The sequence below is a fragment of the Gekko japonicus genome, unplaced genomic scaffold (assembly GCF_001447785.1).
Source record: "Gekko japonicus isolate JY-2015 unplaced genomic scaffold, Gekko_japonicus_V1.1 scaffold1838, whole genome shotgun sequence".
Classification (NCBI taxonomy): Eukaryota; Metazoa; Chordata; class Lepidosauria; order Squamata; family Gekkonidae; genus Gekko; species Gekko japonicus.
In genome coordinates, this window is record NW_015176507.1 from 160,793 (window position 1) to 182,428 (window position 21,636).

Genomic DNA, 21,636 nt, shown 5'->3' on the forward strand with positions numbered 1-21,636 from the left:
GTAAGTTTAAAATTATAGTTATAAGTGATAACAATATTATTACATTCGGCTTCATGTTTGTTTCTACTCCTCATAAATATGCTTTTTACAGGATAATTTATAGAAGAAAACACCTTCCAACTCCTAATGCATTCACTTTACAGAGAGCTACCTGGCCAACAATGTGAAATGGAGAGCAAATGCCAGCCAATTTAAAGTAGGCTTGTTGCCACATAAAATTATGGACTGGCTGCTACGAATAGATATTTAAATTATTGGCTTGCTCCTATTCAAGAAATGCAATGGAACTGATAATTCATAGAAGAAAACACCTTCCAACTCTATAAGAACTTTATAAGATTACTCTTGAGGAAGACCTTTGAAATGAGCGTAAAAACCAGTGTACTCATCGAGTAATGAGAGGAAAATGCTGGACTCTGTTGAGAAAATGAATAAGTTGGACTCTGTTTTAATGTAAAATTGAGATAATGAATAAGTTGGACAATGTTTCAATGCAAAATTTATCAAATGTGTCATTGTCATTGATCACAGTGGTTTCTTGTTTGTTGACATGGTGGCCAACCAGTTCCTCTGGAGTTCCAGCAACAGGGCATAGAGGCCAAGGCCTTCCCCTGATGTTGCCTTCTGGCATGGATATTCAGAGGTTTACTGTCTCTGAACATGGAGGGTCCTACTTTGTAGCGAATGTATGGCACCTTAAAATGGTTTTGAGTTCTTGGCTGTCTTAAAATGAGTATGTCTAAAGAGAGTATTGTAACACAATGTGTGGGGCTGGCCTTGAAGATGGCTCAGAAATTTCAATTGGTCCAAATGTCTCAGCAAGGCTCAGGCCTAGAGTACCTGAAGGATGACTTTTACCCTGTATCAACCAGACTACAAACTGTGATCAGTCTTCTCCAGGAACCATCTTCAGCAGATGTTCAGCTGGTGGGAACTTGGAAGAGGATTTATTCGGCTACTGTACCCTGGCCCTGGCACTCCCTCAGGAGCTGAGAACTCAGGAGTTTCCGTTAAGGGCCTTGTGGATAGATCTCAACAATTCCCTTTTCTGGAGGGCCTTTAAGTTGGCCTATTGGATTAAGTTGTGCTCATGGGGGAATTTGTAGATTGAGTTTGGATGCTACTGATATTTTGAAGTGATTTTATTGGGGTTTATTAGTTTTATTCTGTGTTGATGGTGGCAAACTCACACTGCAAAATGTTTAAATTGGAAGGTGGTTTATAAGGAAATTAGATAACTACGTATTTTGAGTGTATTTCCCAATTCTATGTGGTGCATGGGGAAGAATGGAAAACAGTATTGATTGTGAGAGGTAAAATTCCTTCCGGTCAAATAACAGGAATACCCACTTTGTTTTTATATTATACTAACATTGCATTAAACATATTAATATACAAAAAACACTACTATTAAAAAATCTGTCTTTTCCCATGTCCTGACTATAGCGGAGCCATGCGAATAGGAAAAGACTTCATATTATTCACAAAGAAAGAGAGTACCATGACATGCCTTCTTTTCTCTCAGACGTTTTGTGAGACAGAAGGTCTCACTGAGGTGATTATATATATATATATATATATTTAGTTTAGTTTAATTGATTATAATACATCCAAAAGTAATTGATGTACCATTTTTCCTCTACAGAGTCATATACTGATCTCACCCGATCATGGAAACATACAAAATCCGGTTACCAAGTGTCTGAATGTCACTGAATACAAAATATGTGTTTTGAATCCCTTGCTCTCCTATTACTATGTGGCAATGGCTAGTTTAAAAGAAAATGGATTAAGGTCTGTTTAGGTCATATGAAATCAGCCATTCATCAGAGACAGCAGGCTGGCTGGTTTCAAAAACCTTTTCGTCTTAGATAAAATGATAATTTATGATGGCAACATTTTATGTCACAAACTCCACAAAATCTACTGTGAGCAGACTAGTTCTACAACTGATTTGGAGTGAGTCTACATTTAAAGAAGACTTTGAAAAAGGCAGTTTCTATGCTTTCTATTATTACTTTTCCCCTTATGCCACACATTTTGTTGGGGTTTTTTCATGTTCAGGCCCGTATGGATTTTCTGCATAAAAATCCAGATCATTATTTCAGTGGATGCCAGAAAGCAAAGTACATGTGGACTCTTTGGCTGTGATCAGACATTCGGTTTGATCCATTGCCATTGCTGTTCCCTTACAGATTTAAAATGCACAGTCAGACAGCAACATCTGTCTGTCGTGCCCCAGTCATCTGTGTCCTGTTCCCCCCGCCCCTTACTGTGTGTTTATTTGATGCCTGTGAAAGTCCGGTCCTTTTGGGCTGAGCTGGTTTCAAACTGGATTTCCTGTTGTCTGATCACTCTGTTGCACACCCAAGCCATCAGGCAGGTCTGACTGGTCTCTTGTTTTTCAGCTGCCATTTTTTTACTGTTAGTGAAGTGCGCATGACTGCATATTCGCACCCCTCTCTCTCCCCCTGTCCTACAGGGGCTGCTCTAAACTTTGTTTTCTTCATAAAAACTTTAAAAGAAAGATGCCCCTGTGCTTTGGGGAAGGGGTAAATTTAAAAGTTTAGAGAGGGAGACTACATGAACCAGCAGGCTGATCAGCGCTTGTGCACATGTCCAGAGGACAAACTTTTTTAGAAATGGCCAACAGCCCCATGAACTACATATGCCAGGAGGCATATCAGTGCTTGTGGGCATGTGGGAGAAACTATTTTTAAAAATGGCCAACAGCAACACTTCTTGGCTGCTGGGTCTGAAAGGCATCTGATTGATCAAGAATGGGGTAAAAGCACTTTGAAGAGTGCTAAAAGGGGTGAGTCTGATCAGTATTCTTGGTTACAAAATACCCTGTATCAATTAGAGGCAGGGCAACAGCGGATTAAAATGCACGTCTGAATGCAGCCCTTAATTCCTTTTTCAGAAACTACTGGGAGAAAAAGGTCATGTGGGTCAGCTTATCGTTACCAATTCTGACATCATTTATTTGCGATAGCTGCATTGAAGTCTAGGCTGTACCTGAAGGAGACTTTTCAAAATAAGTTTCTCTCTGGAGTCTTCCTTTGAAGTTATTTTGTTGAAGAATCTCTCAGGTCAGAAACAGAATGTTCAAGTCTGCAAGCAGAAATGGCTTCCCACCCATGGCCTGTGAGAGAGAAGCATTTATCTGGGATGGGCTTCACTGATAATACAATGGATTGGTTCTCAAAAAAAAATTTTTAATTAAAAATTGCCACTGGGCCAAAAGTGTGACATCACTCCCACAGAGAAACCCAGAAGTGCATTGTAACCCTAGGGAGCTGTAAGTAACAACTCCAGCATGAATTGGGATACATTTCAAGGTTTAACAATACCTCCCTTGGATAGAAAACCACCAAGGAAGGCTCTGCAGAGGAAGGCAATGGCAAACCTGAGGGTAGCATGTCAGCTGTGACTTGACAGCATATACATAGATAGAAATGAATATCTTAATAAAACTTGTGATTCCCCTGCCCATTACAGTTGTTAACTAGTGTACCCTAACAAGTGTGTGATCTCTGTATTTCTTCCTGGTTAAATCTGCATGTACATCATTACATTTCGCAAAATGCAAAGTGGACCAGCTCATAGAGTCCGAAGAAGTGGGTTCTAGTGCATGAAGCTTATGCTGGCAATTTTTTGTTATTCTTTGAGGTACTACAAGGACCATCTTCTCTCATATGTCCTTGTGCTGCAATTGCCGCCTGCTGGTTGTTCCCCCATTTAGATAGTCAAAGAGAGCTTGTACTTTTTTCTGTCATATCCTTTGAAGTATTTTGCAGGCTAATCTTTTTGATAAAGCTTTCAATGGGTTGTAGGCATTGTTTTAGGGAGGGAGGTTAGATGAGGTTTCGTTGTAGTCTTTGTGATTTGAATTTGTAAGCCATCTAGAGCTATAGGAAAATTGAGGTGTAAATATTTTCATAAACAGACAAGACTTCTTTTGCTTCTGAAATTATCACTTACATAGTTCAGCTAATTAAATCTGGGGTGTAGCAAAATTGGCCAAGAAGCAGAAATAGATTTCTGTTCATAGACTTGCCCTTCTACCCATGTTAAAGGCTGTAAAGGGAAATAACCCCAGAGGGCATATACATAACACATGCACTACAGAACAGATGATCATCACTGCCACTTTTGACAGTACTTCTCATCTCTTAGATGTAAAGGAAAAAGCAAACTGCGTCACTCAAGAGAGGATGGGAGAATAAAGCAATAGGCCCCCAGCTTTCTGCTGACCTTGAATATCCCTAAATTGAGCCATTTTCCTTCATTTTGTTTTTCTTTATAGGTCATCATTCCAATACCTTCATGGTCAAGTAGTATAAGAAAGCCAGTAATGGATGGTCCTGAGTTGTCTATCATTTGTAAATATTCTCCTTTTAAGAGTGAAGCTGAACTGATGAAGCAGTTTGATGCTATCTATGGAGAAAGGGGTGAGTTATCCCTCCAAAGTCTTATCACTCAAGATCAAACTAGGGCTGCGGTCACACACTAAATAATCCACTTTCAGTGCACTTTCCAACTGGATTTTTACTGTGTGAACTGGCAAAATCCAGTTGGAGAGTGCATTGAAAGTGGATTATTTAGTGTGTGCGACTGCAGCCTAGGTGTGATGTTTTCCCTTGGTAGTCAAAAAAGGAGGGGGGGTTAACCCAAACTAAAATGAATTAGGTACCTAAAGGTTAAGAAGATATGAATATATGGGCCCAATGATTCTGTTACTCAAATTTAAAATTAAAAAATATAAACAGATACATAAAAATACACATGTATTCAAAGTAAATTAATACACGTGTATTCATAGTAAATTAAAAACAGATAATTGGCCCTTGTGGTAGCCTCAGTTAAGATTGATAATGTTCAGTGACAACCAGAAATTACCATTATTGACCTTGACTAGACACTCTTCAGCCCATTGGCCTTCCTCAGTGGTCAAACAAATGATATTACAGGAATGGCTCCTGACATTACAATACAACAAGCATTTCTTATAAGTTGACCAGGATAAAGGTTTTTATATATGATAATTCTCTGTGACCAAAGGCAAAGATATTAATCAGAGGCCTCATTCTTGAAAGTTTACTGCCATGGTCAGGTACACTTTCCAGTAGAAATGATTCAATTGTGTACCTTTCTTGCTTGGTCAGAAAAGTTCAATGAAGCCAGGAGTCAATAGTAATGTAATGTTATGTAAGCCGTTGGTTCAGTTTTGTGTTCTCTGGCTTGTCCTTCAGTATTTTATATTTTGTGTGTTGCCTGTCCACAGGGTTGCCCAGGCATTTGATTGTGATTCATAAGCTCTGCCCCAGACAAGAGGAACTGAATTCTAGAGCATGTCATGTAAATTCTGTGTTTTGTTTTTTTGTAATCTCCTTAGAGTTCATGTAAACTGCTAGATGGCACAGTTTTCCCCAAACATTTTATTGAATGTCCATGATATACCACATTCTGTTCTTTTGAACATGATACTGAACGAGAGAGAGATTGGAAAAAAATATTTACATGCCCCAGAAATACATAGAGGTGTGTGTGTGTGTGTGTGTATAATCTTTACCCCAAAGTTGGCAAGCACAGCACTAAACTGTGACTTCTTTCCTAGTTAGTTTAATGTCCCTACAGAGCATTCTGAAAGATGCTATGACTCCTGGAATTACATGATAAGAGGAAAAAAGTTGGAGCTAAGGCAGAGCTGTGGTTGTTTGAGAATGGGAGCAATAGCTGTGTGTGTATCTGGCTGTCCCAGATGTATGTGAAAGCAGATACACTTGAATGAACCTAGGAAAAAATTCATGTCTTTCATGGCCTTCAGTTTGCAGCAGTGATACTAGAGAAGGAATACGCAGTTGGCTGCCCAAGAGCTGTCAAGCTCAGGCTAACTTTAAATTTCTTTAAGTTCTATTTCTTGTTACCTATGCTTGTCATTTTGAATTCCTGAGGGGGGGTGTATGTTGTTGGAGTGCATGGGAGTAGATACTGTAATTTTCCTGAAGAAGAACCCCAAGTAGGTTTCCTGTGAGACTGGCCTTGGAGTACCTTTCTCTGCCAGCCTAGTTAGATGGGGCACCATATATCTGTCTGTGTTGCCATAGTAACGCGAGGGGTAGACATGACGTGTATGAATGTGGAATTTTATGCTTTTACCTGTATCTTGTATTTTCCCATGAATTTCCTCAGTCTTAACAAGAGCTCTTGAACCCACAGCATCATATCTCTAATAAAGCATTATGTTGCTAATAGTGTGTGTGGAGAGTGAATTAGCTGGGGACCTGACAAGAGCTCAGTCTAGGCCCCAGGAATTTCCCAGTGGTCCCAGTGTGACCCTAAATCCCAAGGAACTCCCACCCCAACTATGCCTGTTCATCCCACATGAAATGAGGCAAATGACTCCTTACCATGTGAATAGTGAAAAAGGCTACAGGGGGTGCTTTTCCTTTCATTCCTATGTATAAGTCCAGAGATAAATAGGAGTGGTATTGCAAAATAAGTGGTAAGTGGAGTGCTCTGTTGCACTCAACAGAGGGAGTAGGTCATTAGAGTTCTTCTCATGTCTTAGCTCTTCTACAAGACATCAGTAGGTGGCACCAGTGCTACTAGACCCTCACCACCAATGTTCAATTAAATACCCTGATCCTCTTGGAAATTAGCTGCTTATGGAAATATTAGCATGTTTAAGAACCAGGAAAGGTCTTAAATTCTGAGAAACATGGTTTGCTGTGCTTTCCTAATAAAATCACATACTACTCTGAAACGTGAAAACTTTCTGTCTCAAATGGCCAGTGTGGGACTAGGATCTGGGCTCAAATCCATATTCATCCACGAAACCTAGTGGGTGAGTTTAAGCCAGTCACACCCTTGTAGACTAACCTCAAAGGGTTCTTGTGAAGATAGCATGGGGAGGATACTAACCATGTATGCCACCCTGAGCTTCTTGGAGAAAGGGCAGGGTAAAAATGAACTAGAGAGAAAGCAAGATGTTCAAAGAAACACTGACAGAGGACTCTGTGCCTTCTTTGATACACAAAGCAATACCTCCTACATCGTGTCCCTCCCTTCCCTCTTTGTAGTGCTTATACAGTACCCCATTGATACGACAGGATCCCATTGGCATTGACCGAGACATCCATAACATGTTCCCTGCTCCATCTGTTCTCATCTCACTTGACCCTTTTGTCTCTACACATGGCAGGTCCTGCACTCTGCAGCCAGGCCCAGTCAGGTCTCCCCTGGAGCAGTGCCCTTGGGTCTAGATAGCAGGCCTTGGGAGCACTGACAGGTGCTGGCAGCCAGGAGCAGGGGCTGAAGACAGGGAGCTGGTGCACAGGCTTGCACCTAGTGGACCAGTTTTATCCAGCAAGGCAGTCTTCCCAAGCCTGAGCCTAAATAGTCTGGGAAGTAATCAAGCTGAGCTGCACTGCTGGCAGGTGGTGAGAGCCTGGCTGTGCTGTGGCCAGAATCTTGCAAATGAGTATGAACCTTACTGCTTGGCTCCAAGAACATGTTGTATGCTGTCAGTCTGGCACTGTACTTCTTAGGGCCACTTTGGCCCAGGCCTTCTGTCAGTGCTGTTCTTGCAGAGAGGGAATTCCTGTGGGCTGTGGGCCCAGGCTCAAGACCTGCACAGTGGATGCATAGTGGGTACCTCAAGTGCCGGTGGCAAGGTTTCACTTGCAGGTTCTGACAGGGTGGCCACTGGCCCCTCTGCCATGTCAGGCCTGGTCCCATTGGTCTTCCTCAGCCAGTGACCTTAGTTTCTCAGGTACTTCTCTGAGGGTGAGAGTGTAGTAGTGCCACCCCCTGATGTCTTGTGGAAAAGCAAAGACATGAGAAGAACTCTAATGAGTAGACCTGCTTAGGAGTGCCACACAATCTTCCTCTGCTTCAGTTCTATAGCAGTACCATTGAGATGCCTAGAGCTCCATGCATCAAGAACATACCCATGATTTCTGACCAGTGAACAGGTTATATGTGGCAGTCCCTGCAAAACACTGGCGAGTCCTGACTCCCCTTCTGGCTTTCTGCCTCCATAACCAGATTGGTTGTCTAAAAGTGTTTTAGGTTGAAGTAGGGTACTCAGCTGAATCTGTGTATATTATCCATTGCAAGAAGGATAATATGCTACAGTGGCCTTCTTGCTGATGCAGAACCTGTATGTCCTCTTTTTTGAGAAACTGACTTCAGGGGTTTTCTTCTCCCTTGCTGAACTCCTCTGTTAGAAACCCCTGTTGGAAACTGCTGGTTGCAAACTCCATGGAAACTTGTGTGCCTTCTTACAGAGTCTGACCTCTAATGGACTCAGTTCAGAAACATCTGGTGGCTGTATAGATTAATTTTTTAAAAAGAGTGTTATCCTGTGAATAGACCCTGACGGTGGTAACTATTTACTACATTGTCTCTTACTACCCATTTTAATTGACACCTTTAATAATGGGTAGATGGTTATCAATATTAACATTCACATCTAGGAACTCTGGTGGTGATATACAATTTGAAACTCATGCTCAGTGGTGAGCCAGAACTTGACATTCAGACAGATGAAGCGGATATTTTGATTGCCGGAGAACATGAAAAGTAAGTTTGATTATTATCATAATATAAAAAAGAGCATAAATAAAAATATTCCTTAAAATCAATTTGATTGGGGCATTTGGGGGCCCCCATGTTGTGGTCCCAAATAAGAATGCCCCCCCATGGCGTTTTTTAAGCAGGAGAACTAATGGTTTGGAAAATGCCAAAAAAAGTAAGCTCTGATAGTACGATTCAGAGAACACTTTTCATAGAGTAAGCTCCATTGAATAAAATGGGACTTGCTTCTGAGTAGACCTACTTAAGGTTGCACTCTGAATATGCAGAGGCCCCCAAACTTTGTACTGTGCACAACACAAACAAGCATGCTCCAGTATACTCCTGCCCACTATGTCTCACAGTGGCTAGACCTGTGGTAACCAGCCCATCCTCATTCTTCCCAGTGCCCCATAAATACAGAAGATGCCTTTCTTTTTGGCTTTCCTGTTACCAACCTAGATGGGGTAGGGTGCCAGCAGTGCAAAGGTGATGAGGTCCTTGCTTATGAAATCCATACCCATTTAGCTTCAACAGTGTTGCTATATTAGGTACTCCTTGTTACCTCCCCAACACAACCCCTCTGGTGTCCTAAGATGCATGGGTCATGCATCTTAGGTGGCGCAGGCAGTTAAATGCCTGCTTCAGTAACATCATACGAGCAGCCCTATGGCGGTTCGAGTACCACCGCGGTCGAGGTGAGCTCTCGACCCTTGTCCCAGCTCCCGCCCACCCAGCGGTTCGAAAGCAACTTAATTGCAAGTAGATAAATGGGTACCCACTCTTAGTAGGGTGGGGGGCACCCTGCCTGTGTGGTGGTTGAAGACAGATGGCGGCGGCAAGACATCAGCTCCGGCTTGGATGGCGTGAAGGTGGCGGCGGCGGCGAGCGGGCGCAACCGAAGGAGCGATCCCTGGTGGCTAGAGGACGGAACATCGAGTGACCGCCGTCGGGAGAGGGCCGCGATGACGCCAAGCGCCGGCACAGTGGAGCCGGAAAAGGACGCAGCTGAAACCGGAAGGAGGTGGGAAGTTGCGTGCCTCGAGAGAGGGAGGTTGCCGCCAGGGGCCGAGGAGAGCGTCCCGCCTGAGAAACCGCCTGAGCCAACAGGAAGAAGAGGAGAACACCACTAACTACCAACCACCACCATAGGGGTGCCGGTAGGTCTCCCCATCCCATACAAATATGTGGCCTTAGTCAGGGAAGTAAAATGGTGACTAGCACCGAATTGTAAGCCTCTCAGAGACCCCCCTGACAAGGGGGTTCGAGCGGGATATAAAGTTGAATGTTAAATAAATAAAAAATAAATGCTTAAGCATTTAAATACATGGACACAAACACTGCCACAAACTGGGAGGCTTAACTCTTTGTAACCCAGATGAACTGCCCCAGAACAGCCTATCAATCTCAGTGGCTGAAGTGGGTGAGAGAAAGGCAGGAGGGAGAACCAGGCAACCTTCTTGTCTGCAGCAAGACAACTGCCTTCTTTTCTCAGCCTTTCCAGTAGTGCGACCTGAGCAGCTAGCAAGAAGCCTAAAAAAAACCCTGAAGGCTAGGTTCCAGTTCTTTAAAGTGTATTCTTAGCATACACAGAATTAGATGAGGGGGGGTTGACAATGGAAATATAGCATTTAGTAAACAAAATAAAAGTACAGTTGCTGGCTGATTCTGACAGTTCAATGATTTGGTGATGTTTACACTTGCCTTACTAGGTGGGCCAAGCATATCAGGGTTCATAGATGACAAAAGCCCTTATTTCCAAGGTTGCCTAGAGCCTGCTTGTTCCTGGGATTCTTTCAATGATTGCTTGATCTGAAGTAGTAAGATATATCTCGTGTTCTGATAAAATTAAGCAAGGATGCATATTCAGAAACGTTTAAATTACATTGGTTATGCCTTAACCATCAAGAAATCCTGAGTGCACTTTCTGGCTTTGTATATTTAAGAGATCAGCAGACCATGGGGATTCTAGTAAACAAGAAGAAGAAAGTCCAGCCCACCTGCTTTTAAATCACCAGAGCGACCAACAGTGCAATCCTGCTCAGAATTACACTTTCTTAAACCCACTGAAGCCAGTGGGTTTAGAGGGATGTAAGACTGCTTAACATTTCATTGTATGGCCTCTATCATATGTAACATATTCAGTCCACCATTCGCAGGTATTGTTCTTAAAAACCAATTAGGTGTTTTTCCCTGGGGCAAAGTTTGAGTCCAGTGGCACTTTTAAGACCAACAAAGTTTAATTCTGGGTATAAGCTACTGGACTCAAATTTTGTTTTGTTGCTTCAGACCAACATGGCTACCCACCTGAAACATTTTTTCCATGGACATCCTTGCAACAAATCTCCAGTAGCTGGGTAGAATTGCCACTTCTCTAGAATTTGAACTAGTTGCAGGTTACTTTTAAAGGGGTTTCAGGAGCATTTATTTCGGGCTCTGTGGGGCTTCAGAGCTTGTTTGGGCATGGCTGATTATGCCCCTAATTTCTTATATGTAGTCAGGGCTTTTTTTGTGTGTTGTGACTCACCAGTTCTGAGTACTGGCAACTTTTTGCAGGGTTCTCCCAAGTCCTGAGGAGAGAATGGGTGGAAATGGGCACAACTTTATATATATGTACTGGCACCTTTTTGTTTACAAAAAAAAGCACTACATGTAGTAGATTTTCTCCCTTTGGGCCTTAAGTTATTCTTCCTTAAACACTTTTCTGTGCCAGCATTCCAGAGCAATGGTCTCTGAGGGCTTACACGGCTCTGCTGTACTTCGAACCACGAATGCGGATATTCATTCAAGCCAAGAAAGTAGAAACCAAACGCTTGTCATACTGCTTTTATAGGCCCAGGTGAGTCGGCCCCTCTTACTATTACACAGCTAGATGTTTAAATTTTCAAAGCAATGTGTTTGGAAGCATTTAACTACTCTTTTTGGCGATGACAAGAAATTGACTTGAATGGCAGAGCAATTAATAATCTCAGCCAAGTTCCAATCACCCTGGCAGGCTGGACTGTTAAAAGGTAATCAGCTGTGACCAAACACTTCTGACCTCTGAGCAAGAAACACTCTGCATAAGATAATCACCTCACAGCAGATTTTTTTTTCTATGTGGTTTATTTTTCTGCTGAGTGAAAGTTTCTCAGGCTGTTCTGTAAGGGTGCTACAAAATAATTTTAGGCCATTTAAGAGTTCATTTCCTTAATGGAGTCCAAATCTTGGAACCTGAAGTACATACAAAGCAAGGCTAAGCAAGGTAAATCAGTGCTCTCTCATCTATTACAAGAAAGCTGTGGCCTGATCAATGGCGGGGTGCCCATAACAGGCAGGAGGCTGCTTAACTCTTGTTGGCTTTGCTGTACTGAATGTGCAGGTGAATGTAGAGATTCCACTCTGTCATGTGACTGCAGCTTTTGTTGTTTCAAGAAACATTTGAATAATTTATACAATACTAAGACTTACAAACCTTTGAATCTTTCTGCATGGGGCAAGGATCATGCATGCCCTGCTTCACCTTGCCATTATGCATTTGGAACATTGTCTAAATGGCACAATCACAGAAAGTTGTGCATAAATCCACATATCCCCCCCCCCCCCTTTTTAGGGATAAGGATAATGCATGATCAGCCCTTTGGTTTGTATTTGAAGAATGCACTACATGTGATCGTCCCAACATGATGATTGTCATTTTGTCTGAAAGGGGCAACAGGACATATTCAGCTTCAGACATATGTGTTGCCCCTTTCAGACAAAATGGTGGTGGCATGCACTGAGAGGATTGCATGTAGTGCATTATTTGCATATGTGTGGTAAACTGCAACTTCCGAAATAGGCTGTTGTTGGACATATGTGTATAGCTGCCATTCAGAAGTTACATCAAATGCATAGGGTAGGCAGGGAATGATTTACCCAATATTCTGAATGGGTTGTTATGAATAACACTTAAGACTAGCCCTATTCAGTTTTATATTTTGTATCTTAATAGGAGATATCCATATATTGTACCATTGAGACAAGTTGCTACAAATGAGGCAAAAGCAGCAGAAATGGAACTGAATTCTGGTAGGCAGTCTCCTGTAATCTTAATAACAACCAAGTATTTTCCTTTTCATGTTCCCAAAGGTTCTATGAGTGGCTGCTAACTTTACTTGTAAACAGAAATAGGTAGTACCTACATCGTTGGTTTTACTTCTCAACTGTTCCTTCTCTGCACCTATAGACAGAAATGACCTGGTTTAATTCCTTTATATGAGGTATTTTGCAGTACTGCTTAGGAGTAAGGATGCTCAAACATCGGCTCACTTGTTGTTTGCCCGTGGTTTCAGGCAGCCAATTAATTAGTGTACTGTTCGCAACCTGTTTGTGTCTGTTTGCAGAAACAGGCTACTTGAAGCCATCAAAAGCTGACTCCCAACTAATGAAGCTACACCCAGCATAATTTTTTTAAGGGGAGGGGACAGAAAACTCCCAGCCAATCAGTTAGCAGTCAGGTTCCTCTAATCCCTCATCCTGATATACCCCAGCCTTGCTGAGATACAGCCAGTTGGGGTGAGGGGAGTGATCAAAAGCTTGGCTAATTTATCTTTTCTTCTTCCTACCCTAAGCTGTCAGCTTGAACTATAGAGACAAGAATGAGAACACCCTTGTTTGAGGAAGCCTATTGCTTCTGATCCTGGAATTTACTTTGCTGATGTTTTTCTGGGGAGGGGGTGTGTTGGATCAGAACACAGCTCCCAGCTGAGCTCCCATACGTCTGTGATTTGGCTTCTGACTTGTTTTATGCAACACGGACACATCCTGGATTGGCACTAATGTTAATGGTATCCAGCACCACAAATGGGTGTTGCTGGAACAATATTGTTGCTTAATGGCATTGTGGGTTGGGTAGTAAATCTCCAAAATAGTTTGACAAATGCTTTTGCTTATGCTTGTAGCCAGACATGTTGAGAAGGAAGCAAAGGACAGACAAAAACATTTGCAAGGATCTCTTTTGCATGAAGACAGTGAGGTATGATATAAAAATAGAACTTTGCAAAGTTCTGTAGACATTTCCTACTGTGCAAGGGCCATTGAAATGAGCATGGGACCCTCTGTTAGGCTTGAACTGAGGCTGTAGATGGGCTTGCTGTCCACATTTGGATTTGGGTATGTTTTCTATTTCAGGGTTGATCCCTGAGTTCAGTGGCTTGATCTGATAGAATAAAGCCAGGTCTGACTCCCTAGTATTTATGCCAGGCCAAACCAATCCAGAGATTTCATATTACTGCCAAGGTGAATCTTGCACATACCTGTTCCTTTCTGCATCTGAAAATATGTCTGAGGTAGGGCTGCCAAGTCCCCCCAGGGGGCAGAAATCCCCCCGCCCCAGAGGCCTGTTCCCCGACGCCGGGGAATCGGGCCCCGGGGGGAACCCCGCCCCAGCGTGCACGTCACAGGGAAGTGACGTTATGATGCTGGGCACGCTGGGGGCGGGGCCACGGCCATACAAGGGGAAACACTATGGTTTTCCCTTGTATGGTCGTGGCCCCGCCCCCAGCGTGCCCGGGGTCATGACGTCACTTCCCTGTGACGTGCATGCGGCGTGCACTTTCCGCATGCATGCACACGCCGGGATCCGCACGGGAGTCCCCCGCCGGCAAGGTAAGTGCCACTTGGCAACCCTAGTCTGAGGGCCAAACCACACAATACATTTTTGGACCTAACTTGCTTTCCTTAAATCCACAATACAGATGTGAGAAATGGTGTTTTTGAAGCATGTGGGAGTCTGATTCAGCTCAGGACTGCGGTGGAGTGGAGGGTGGCAGAAGCCTCTCCCCTGCTCATAGTGTTCCCAAACTGAATTGGGCCTCCACAGGCTTTAAAAATTATGTTCCCCACAGCTGCTCTGTAGTTGCATGGAAAGCAATTTGGGATCAGGCAACCTGGCCCTGCCTTGTTAAATAACACATTACGTAGTTTGACCCAGAGGCTTGAAAATGCACAGCCCCAGACACTTGCCACTGGATTATCCTTGGAGTGCCTGGTGCCAATTTTGTACTGTCCTCCATTAATGTCAGTGGCCTTGGGCGAGATAATTTTCTAGTTCTTTATAGTAGCCCTGTGCTTTATAGTAGTCCACCCCTATTGACCCACCACTTCCATTTATAGCATCAATGTTTGTCATATTTAGCCTTGCTACTGCATTAGCCTTATAAGTTAATTGCTTGAAAATATAGGCTTTAGAGTTTTTGCCTAGCATGACCTTTAAACAGTAGGAAAGACTTTCAAACAATGTTAATTGCATATTTACCATTGTTGAGGCTTTTAAAAGTCATTATTAAACTGCCTTGGCTTCAGCTTTAATTATTTTTGAAGAATGTTTAGGAAGCACTTTCCACTTCAGAAGACTTCCAGGGTGATAATTATAGCCTAATTGTGCCTGCACAAATGATCATTTATATTCAAAGGTATGTTCACTAGTGCTAATTCCCACCATAATCATGGCTAGGCTCCAGACCACAACTACATAGTTATAGAATGCTTACAGTGGGCCATGTGTTGTACATAAATATAAATGTATATACATAAATATGAATGACACAGTTTCAGTCAAGATGATTTATAGAAGTGCTGGGCAGATGGTGAATCAAGAGCAACCAGTTGCTTCGAATTTCTGTACATTTTTCTGATCTATAGCTAAAAAATCAAGTAGACATGATGGTGTGAGGACCCAATCGAGGTCTTCCAATTCCCTGTAAAGTGGCAGTGCAGGATGATTCATATTGCAATCCTAAACAGAGTTGCATCCATCTAAGCCCACTGATTTCAGTGGACTCAAAAGGGTATAACTCTGCTTATATTCACGCTGTAAAAGCACAATATGGACTGTTGAAGGGGGAACTGAAGGTGTTTCCTACTCATTTTTCCCATTCAAACCTACTTTTTTTAAGTAGCCATTTTTTTCAACTAGATGGAGTCTTTTTAAAAAGTGGGTTCACAGAAAACAAGGGAGGGTTCAGCTTCTCACTTTCACCTGCTGATTCTATATTTTACACATTTGTACACTTCTTTATAGGGATTAAGTTCCAGCTGGAATCCATTATGTTTATTGTCATATACGTGCATGTGAATGATCCGAATCTGGAAAGAATGTGATGTGAATACCAGCCCTTAGTGGGATTACTCTGCAGCATTTTAATACTGCAGCTTTCTGAGTTAAGATGTAAACACTATTCAGAAGCTTCTTGAACAAAGAACAAAAATTAAATCCAAACACAAATTAAATCCAATTCTAGATATGAAAATGTGGAAATCATATACATTGGCCATTTAATGAATGGCTCCCTGTGGTATGATATCTCACACTTTCAATCACCAGTTGTGATGAAGTTTATGTCTTCTGAAGCCCAAGGACACCAGCCAGTGTGCACAATAGCAGCTTGTTCTGTTACATTAGCGCCATGCCACTTCCATCCATTGTATTGAAGGTACAAAAGAAGGAAGAAATGACAACAGAACCTTACGTTTGCAGCACATGCTGGAAACTGAACTGTACCATTGCTAAATTCATAGTCTTTTTTATCACAGGCTTGGCCAGGTCTGCTCTGGCCACTGGCAGTACTTGGGGGAGGGGATAGGGTTGCCAGATCCAGGTTGGGAAACTCCTGGAGATTTGGAGATGGAGCCTGCAGATGGCAGGGACCTCAGTGGAGCACAGTTGGAGTTGCCTTCCCCAGGTCCAGGTGGGGAATCCCCCAGTTTTGGGGATTCGGCCTGCTGCCAGCCAGCTGACCGGCGGGGAAACCCCACCCCCAAACAGTGGTGTCCGCAGGCAACATTCTGGTTTTGGGGCAAAACACTATGGTTTGAGGGCAATTTTACCACAGAGCTCTGCCCTCAGACCAGAGCATGATGTCATTGCATCACAGAGCCCCACCCCACTCCCAGAAGGCTCCCTCCCACCCACCCTGCCAGCATGTCACTGAGACCTGGCAACCCTAGGTACAATGCCTTTGAGTCCACCATCCAAATCATCCATTTTCTCCTTGGGAACTGATTTCTGTGGTCTGGAAATGAGCTGTATTTCCAGGGAATCCCCAGTTCCCACCTGGAGGCTGCATCCTGCATGAACATCCACCCCAACTGAACATCAAGAAGACAAAAGTAATGACTACTGAGAAATTACACAGGTTTAAGGTTTATGATGAAGAAATTGAAACTGTTCAAAAAACATTCTTGGCTAAATTATCAACCAAAAGGGAGATTGCAACTAGGAAACCAGAAGGACATTGAGAGTGGGAAGGGCAGCCATGAAGTAACTGGAAAAGATTCAAAGTCCAGTAGCGCCTTAAAGACCTAACAGAATTTGCGGTAGGGTATGAACGTTCATGAGTCACTGTTCAGAAGAAGTGAGCAGTGACTCACAAAAGCTCATACCCTGCCACAAATTATGTTAGTCTTTAAGGTGCTGCTGGACTCTTACTCTTTTCTACTGCTACAGTTGATTCATTTGAAATGTGGTGTTGGAGGAGAGTTTTACGGATATCATGGACCACCAAAAAGAGAAACTAAAGTGACTACACTGAGGCTATTGTACTTTGGTCACATTATGAGAAGACAAGAGTCACTGGGAAAGACAATAATGCTAGAAAAAGTTGAAGGCAGCAGGAAATGAGGAAGACCTAATATGAGATGGATTAGCTAAATCAAGGAAGCCACAGCCCTCGGTTTGCAAGACTGTTAACAATAGGACATTTGGAGGCCATACACATTGAGATATCCCAATCAAATGAAGTCCTGTTACTTTGTAACGTAGCTGGTCCTAATTGGCTGTTCTCAGAGTCTTCCTGTGATAAAGGGGTGAATCATGTGAGTAATAAGCACAGGAGGGCTTGCAGACACAGATCTTTTCTCCCTTTCCCTTCCACCAGCATTTTTCTAAGACTTCCAAAAAGCTGATGCTAAGGTTCATAGGAGCCCCAAAGGGAACTCGGATGACATCACTCCTCCTCGCTTTTCTGCCAGTGGAGTTTCTGCTGGTGCAAGAGGTCAGAACAAGAGGGAAATGAAGGCAATGAGGCACAGTTCCCACCACCCATAGCAGTTTCCTGTGCCCCATGCCATGTAGTCCACAAAGTTCCTGTGGCTCCAAGAACAGCTTTTCTGAAGTCTCATGGGGCTGGTAGGGGAAATGGGAATTAGAAATACGCATAGCCACAATGCACAATGAATGGATCACTGTGCGGATGATTCTCCTGGTTTGCAAGGACTGTTTTGTTGCATTAGGAAGCAACTTGTATTACTTTAGCTTCTTGTAACTTTAGTCTACAATACATTAAAAACACTTGTATACCAGATCACTGGTGGCTCATAGACTTCCTTGGGATTTGCTGGTTACCTAGAAAGGTTATCAAGGAACTGGCAGGTCACAGAATATGACAGGTAGACTAGGCTCGGCTCCAGGGGTCACAAGAAGTTGTGCTGGTTTGCTCTACAGAATCTCTGTGGAGTGATAATCCAGCCTCAGTTGCAGATTTCCAATAGTAGTTCTTTGCACTTTAGAGCAGAACTATTTAAAGTTAATATGTGATAAAATAACTTGTTCTACTGCTTTTTCTTTCCAAAGTTGGAAACAAAGGTTGCTCAGGTTGCAGAATGTGATGCTGTAGGGAATGACAAGAGAATGAGGAGGAAGCTCAAAGACAGACAAAGGCAAGTGAAGACATAGAGTGAATTTGTTTTGTGAAAATTGCTGTTGCAGCAGGAAAAAAATTAGCTGTGTGTGAAAATAGACACTGTCTACCTTTAATGGCCAGGGGTGTCCCGAAACATAAACCAGTTCTGAGACAGATGTACGTGTTAATATTTCTAGCATTATGTTTTCATAGTTCTGCTGTTAGTTTAGTTACTTCTGTGGTTATGAGAGTTTGAAATGGCCAGTGTTTTGTTTATTACTTTGCAACAGGAACAGTGAAATTGTTCAAATGTTAATGAGTGGCTGAATTTCAGGGCTGAAGAGTTTAGGAATATTTTTGTTAAAAGAGCATTCGTAATAAACACAAAAACAAAGTTTTTGCAAATTGGCTTGGAAGAAGCCCAATTGTAGAAAATCACAGAATAATAGTTATCAATCAGAAAATAAACATGAATGTTTTAGTAAAGCATTTTTTTTCTGGAAGGAATGCACCAGAACAGCGTTCCAGAACCTCTTTGACAAAATTCTTTTTAAAATGTTTAAAAGTTCATGAGTTTTCAGTATACAGATTGAAAGCTTCATTTCCCTCTTGAGAGTTCCGGCACCTCTTTTTCAAAAACAGAAATACCCCTGCTTTACAACTAAGTTATATTTTCACAAATCAGTGTTAGAAAAAGAAATTTGGTTTTTCAAACTAAGGTCCCGGTCACATGGGCAGGAAACTGCGGGGGAGAAGCGTGGCTGTTTGCCCTGGGGCAAACTACTGTGCAGTTACGCGATCAGACCTCCTGTGGAGGTCCTGTGGAGGTACCGCGGAGGTTCCATGGCAAGGGAGAGGTGCCGATCACAGGACAAGCCGGCGCGCAACGAAGAAGCGCGCGCCGCGGCAAACTGTTTTTGTTTTGTGTGTACATGACAAATGTGCATGCTCCGTTGGGTGCGCGTGCACATCCACAGAGACTTGGACAAAAAAAACCCCACCTTATTTGCAAGGGGACATGGGTGGGTGCTGGATGCCACCGGAAACGCGATCAGACGCCCGCCCTTACCCCGCAGTTTCCGGAAACTAGTAACTCCGAGGTACTAGTTTTTTGCCACGCAGTTTCGGCTGGAAGCCTCGGTTGAGCCACGGGAGTGCTACGCTTCCCAGATGTGCTGGTGAGATCTCGCCTGGAAAATCCGCCTGTTTTCCGTCTCACTTGTGTGGCTTCTGTTCCGTGTGACCGCAGCCTAAGTTTCTTTTTCTGATACTGATTTGTGAAAATACAACTTGGGTGTAAAACATTCATGTTTATTTTATGATTGATTGCAATTCTTTTTAACATTTGCGGACTTAAATTGGCTTATTCATGTTTATTTTATGATTGATTGCAATTCTTTTTAACATTTGCGGGCTTAAATTGGCTTTAAAATCTGTATTTATATATCTAAATTACTGGTAGCAGTTAGGAACTTTCAAACACAATTGGAAACCTCCTTTGAAAGTGCATGTCTTCTCTTTTCAGAAACCTTAGAAAATCAAAAACGCTCTTCATAATATTTGGAATTAACATTCAAGACAGAAGTCGAGATGGAATGCTTATCTTCAGTAATAATCGTTTGATTCGGATGTTTGAGAAGGTGGGACTGCAGAAGAAACTAGGATCTTAGTAAGTTCTTCTCCCTTTCTGACACTTGAAGGTCGGGTCACCAACTCTGGGTTGGCAAATGTGTGGAGATTTGGGGCGGAGAGCCTCAGGACTCCAGGGTATAATGCCATAGAATCCACCAGGGACTTCAGGGTATAATGCTGTAGAATCCACCCTCCAAAGCAGCCGTTTTCTCCAGGGAACTTCTATCTATAGTCTGGAGATCAGGTGGAATTCCTGTAGATCTCCAGGCCCCACCTTGAAGTTGTTAACTCTGCCTGAAGGCCAGTTTTCAGGCTTGAGAGCCACTTATTTTCATTGCTAGGAGTTTTCAGGTTCTTAATCACATTAGGGCATGTTGTAAATTCAGATTATAAATCTAAATGGTGACTCATTAATAAACTGAGCAGGGAACACATTACAAAGACAGCTTGTCATGAGTCCAGAAATACCTGTTTGTGATGGAAATTCAAATATCTATGACAAAAATGTTTGTCCTTATGCTAACATTTTTTTAAAAAAAATATCTGCAGTTTAGGTGCTGGAGCTGTAGGGATAGTCGACCTACCCTTAGACGTCATGGAGCCAACTCACAACAAGCAGTCCTTTGCCAATGTTAAGCAATACAACCACTTGCTGAAATCAATGGAAAGCTATCTCGTCCAGTACTGGAAAGATGTAGGAATCAGTAAGTAAGAATTTCTGGAAGTTGATTCATACAGTCAAACAGCCCCAAACAGCCCCAAACTCTTCCATATAGATGCAGGTGTATGTGGAGAAGTACTGACACCATGGAATCTCCAATTTTTAATGATGTCACTACAACTCCTTCTTGAAAGGTGTGTGATTAAGTACAAAAAATCAAGGTCTTTACACGGGGGGGAGTCTATAGACAAATTCCAGTCACAGTACCCTGTCTGTTTGCCATTAAAGGCATATGATTGATCATACAGCCTCCAAGCTAGATTGTTTTTAATAATTCTTAATTCACACTGTCTGATTTTGGCTCTTTTAAAGGTCATTATGAAACATGGGTTGATAAGTATCTAAATGTTAATATGTGGATAGCCATTCCAGAAAGCCATAGAATTGCTGGTTATTTATTTATTTAAAACATTTTTATGCCACCTTTCCAGCTGCTCAGGGTCCACAAAGTGACAAACATAAAAAAAATTAAAATATTTGAGTAATGAAAATACCGTTGAAATTACAAAACAATTCAAATAAAAACACAAAAGCACCTCTAATAAGAAGGCCAGTAACCATTATTGGCAGTATGTCAGATGAAGCAAATTTTCACCTGCTGATAAATGACACTGCTAAGAAGGAAACAGATAAACCTCCCTGGGGAGGGAGTTCCAAAGTTTTGGTGTTATGACCAAGAAGGCTGTTTCTCGGGATGCCACCCATCTAGCTTCAGATGGTGGGGGCTACCAAAGCAGGGTAGGTTCATATGGGAGGAGGAAGTCCTTACAGTATGGTGGTCCCAGGCTGTTTAGGGTTTTAAAGGTCAATACTTTGAACTGGGCCCAGAAACAAATGGAAAGCCAGTGTAGATGGAGCCAGACTGGAGTGATACAGTCCCTACACTCCATTCAATACTCAGGCCACAGCATTCTGTATAATCTTCAAGGGCAGCCCCATATAGAGTGCAGTGCAGTCATCTAATCTAGATGTAACCAGGGCATGCACCACAGTGGCCAGATCTTTTCTGCCCAGGAAGCGCCACACCTGGCTCATGAACCAGAGCTCATGAAAGGCATTCCT

General features: G+C 42.6%; 1 protein-coding gene across 1 annotated transcript in view; it reads left to right on the forward strand.

Annotated features, from left to right (window-relative positions):
• MORC1 (MORC family CW-type zinc finger 1) overlaps positions 1 to 21,636 on the forward strand; it is a 74,692-nt gene that overhangs the window by 14,243 nt on the left and 38,813 nt on the right. Inside the window, exons 6-14 of the mRNA XM_015427334.1 lie at positions 1,447 to 1,555; positions 4,310 to 4,454; positions 8,484 to 8,589; positions 11,294 to 11,419; positions 12,554 to 12,630; positions 13,503 to 13,576; positions 18,194 to 18,258; positions 19,747 to 19,890; positions 20,403 to 20,557. Of these exons, the coding sequence (XP_015282820.1) occupies positions 1,447 to 1,555; positions 4,310 to 4,454; positions 8,484 to 8,589; positions 11,294 to 11,419; positions 12,554 to 12,630; positions 13,503 to 13,576; positions 18,194 to 18,258; positions 19,747 to 19,890; positions 20,403 to 20,557 (1,001 nt within the window). The remainder of the gene's footprint in view (positions 1 to 1,446; positions 1,556 to 4,309; positions 4,455 to 8,483; positions 8,590 to 11,293; positions 11,420 to 12,553; positions 12,631 to 13,502; positions 13,577 to 18,193; positions 18,259 to 19,746; positions 19,891 to 20,402; positions 20,558 to 21,636) is intronic.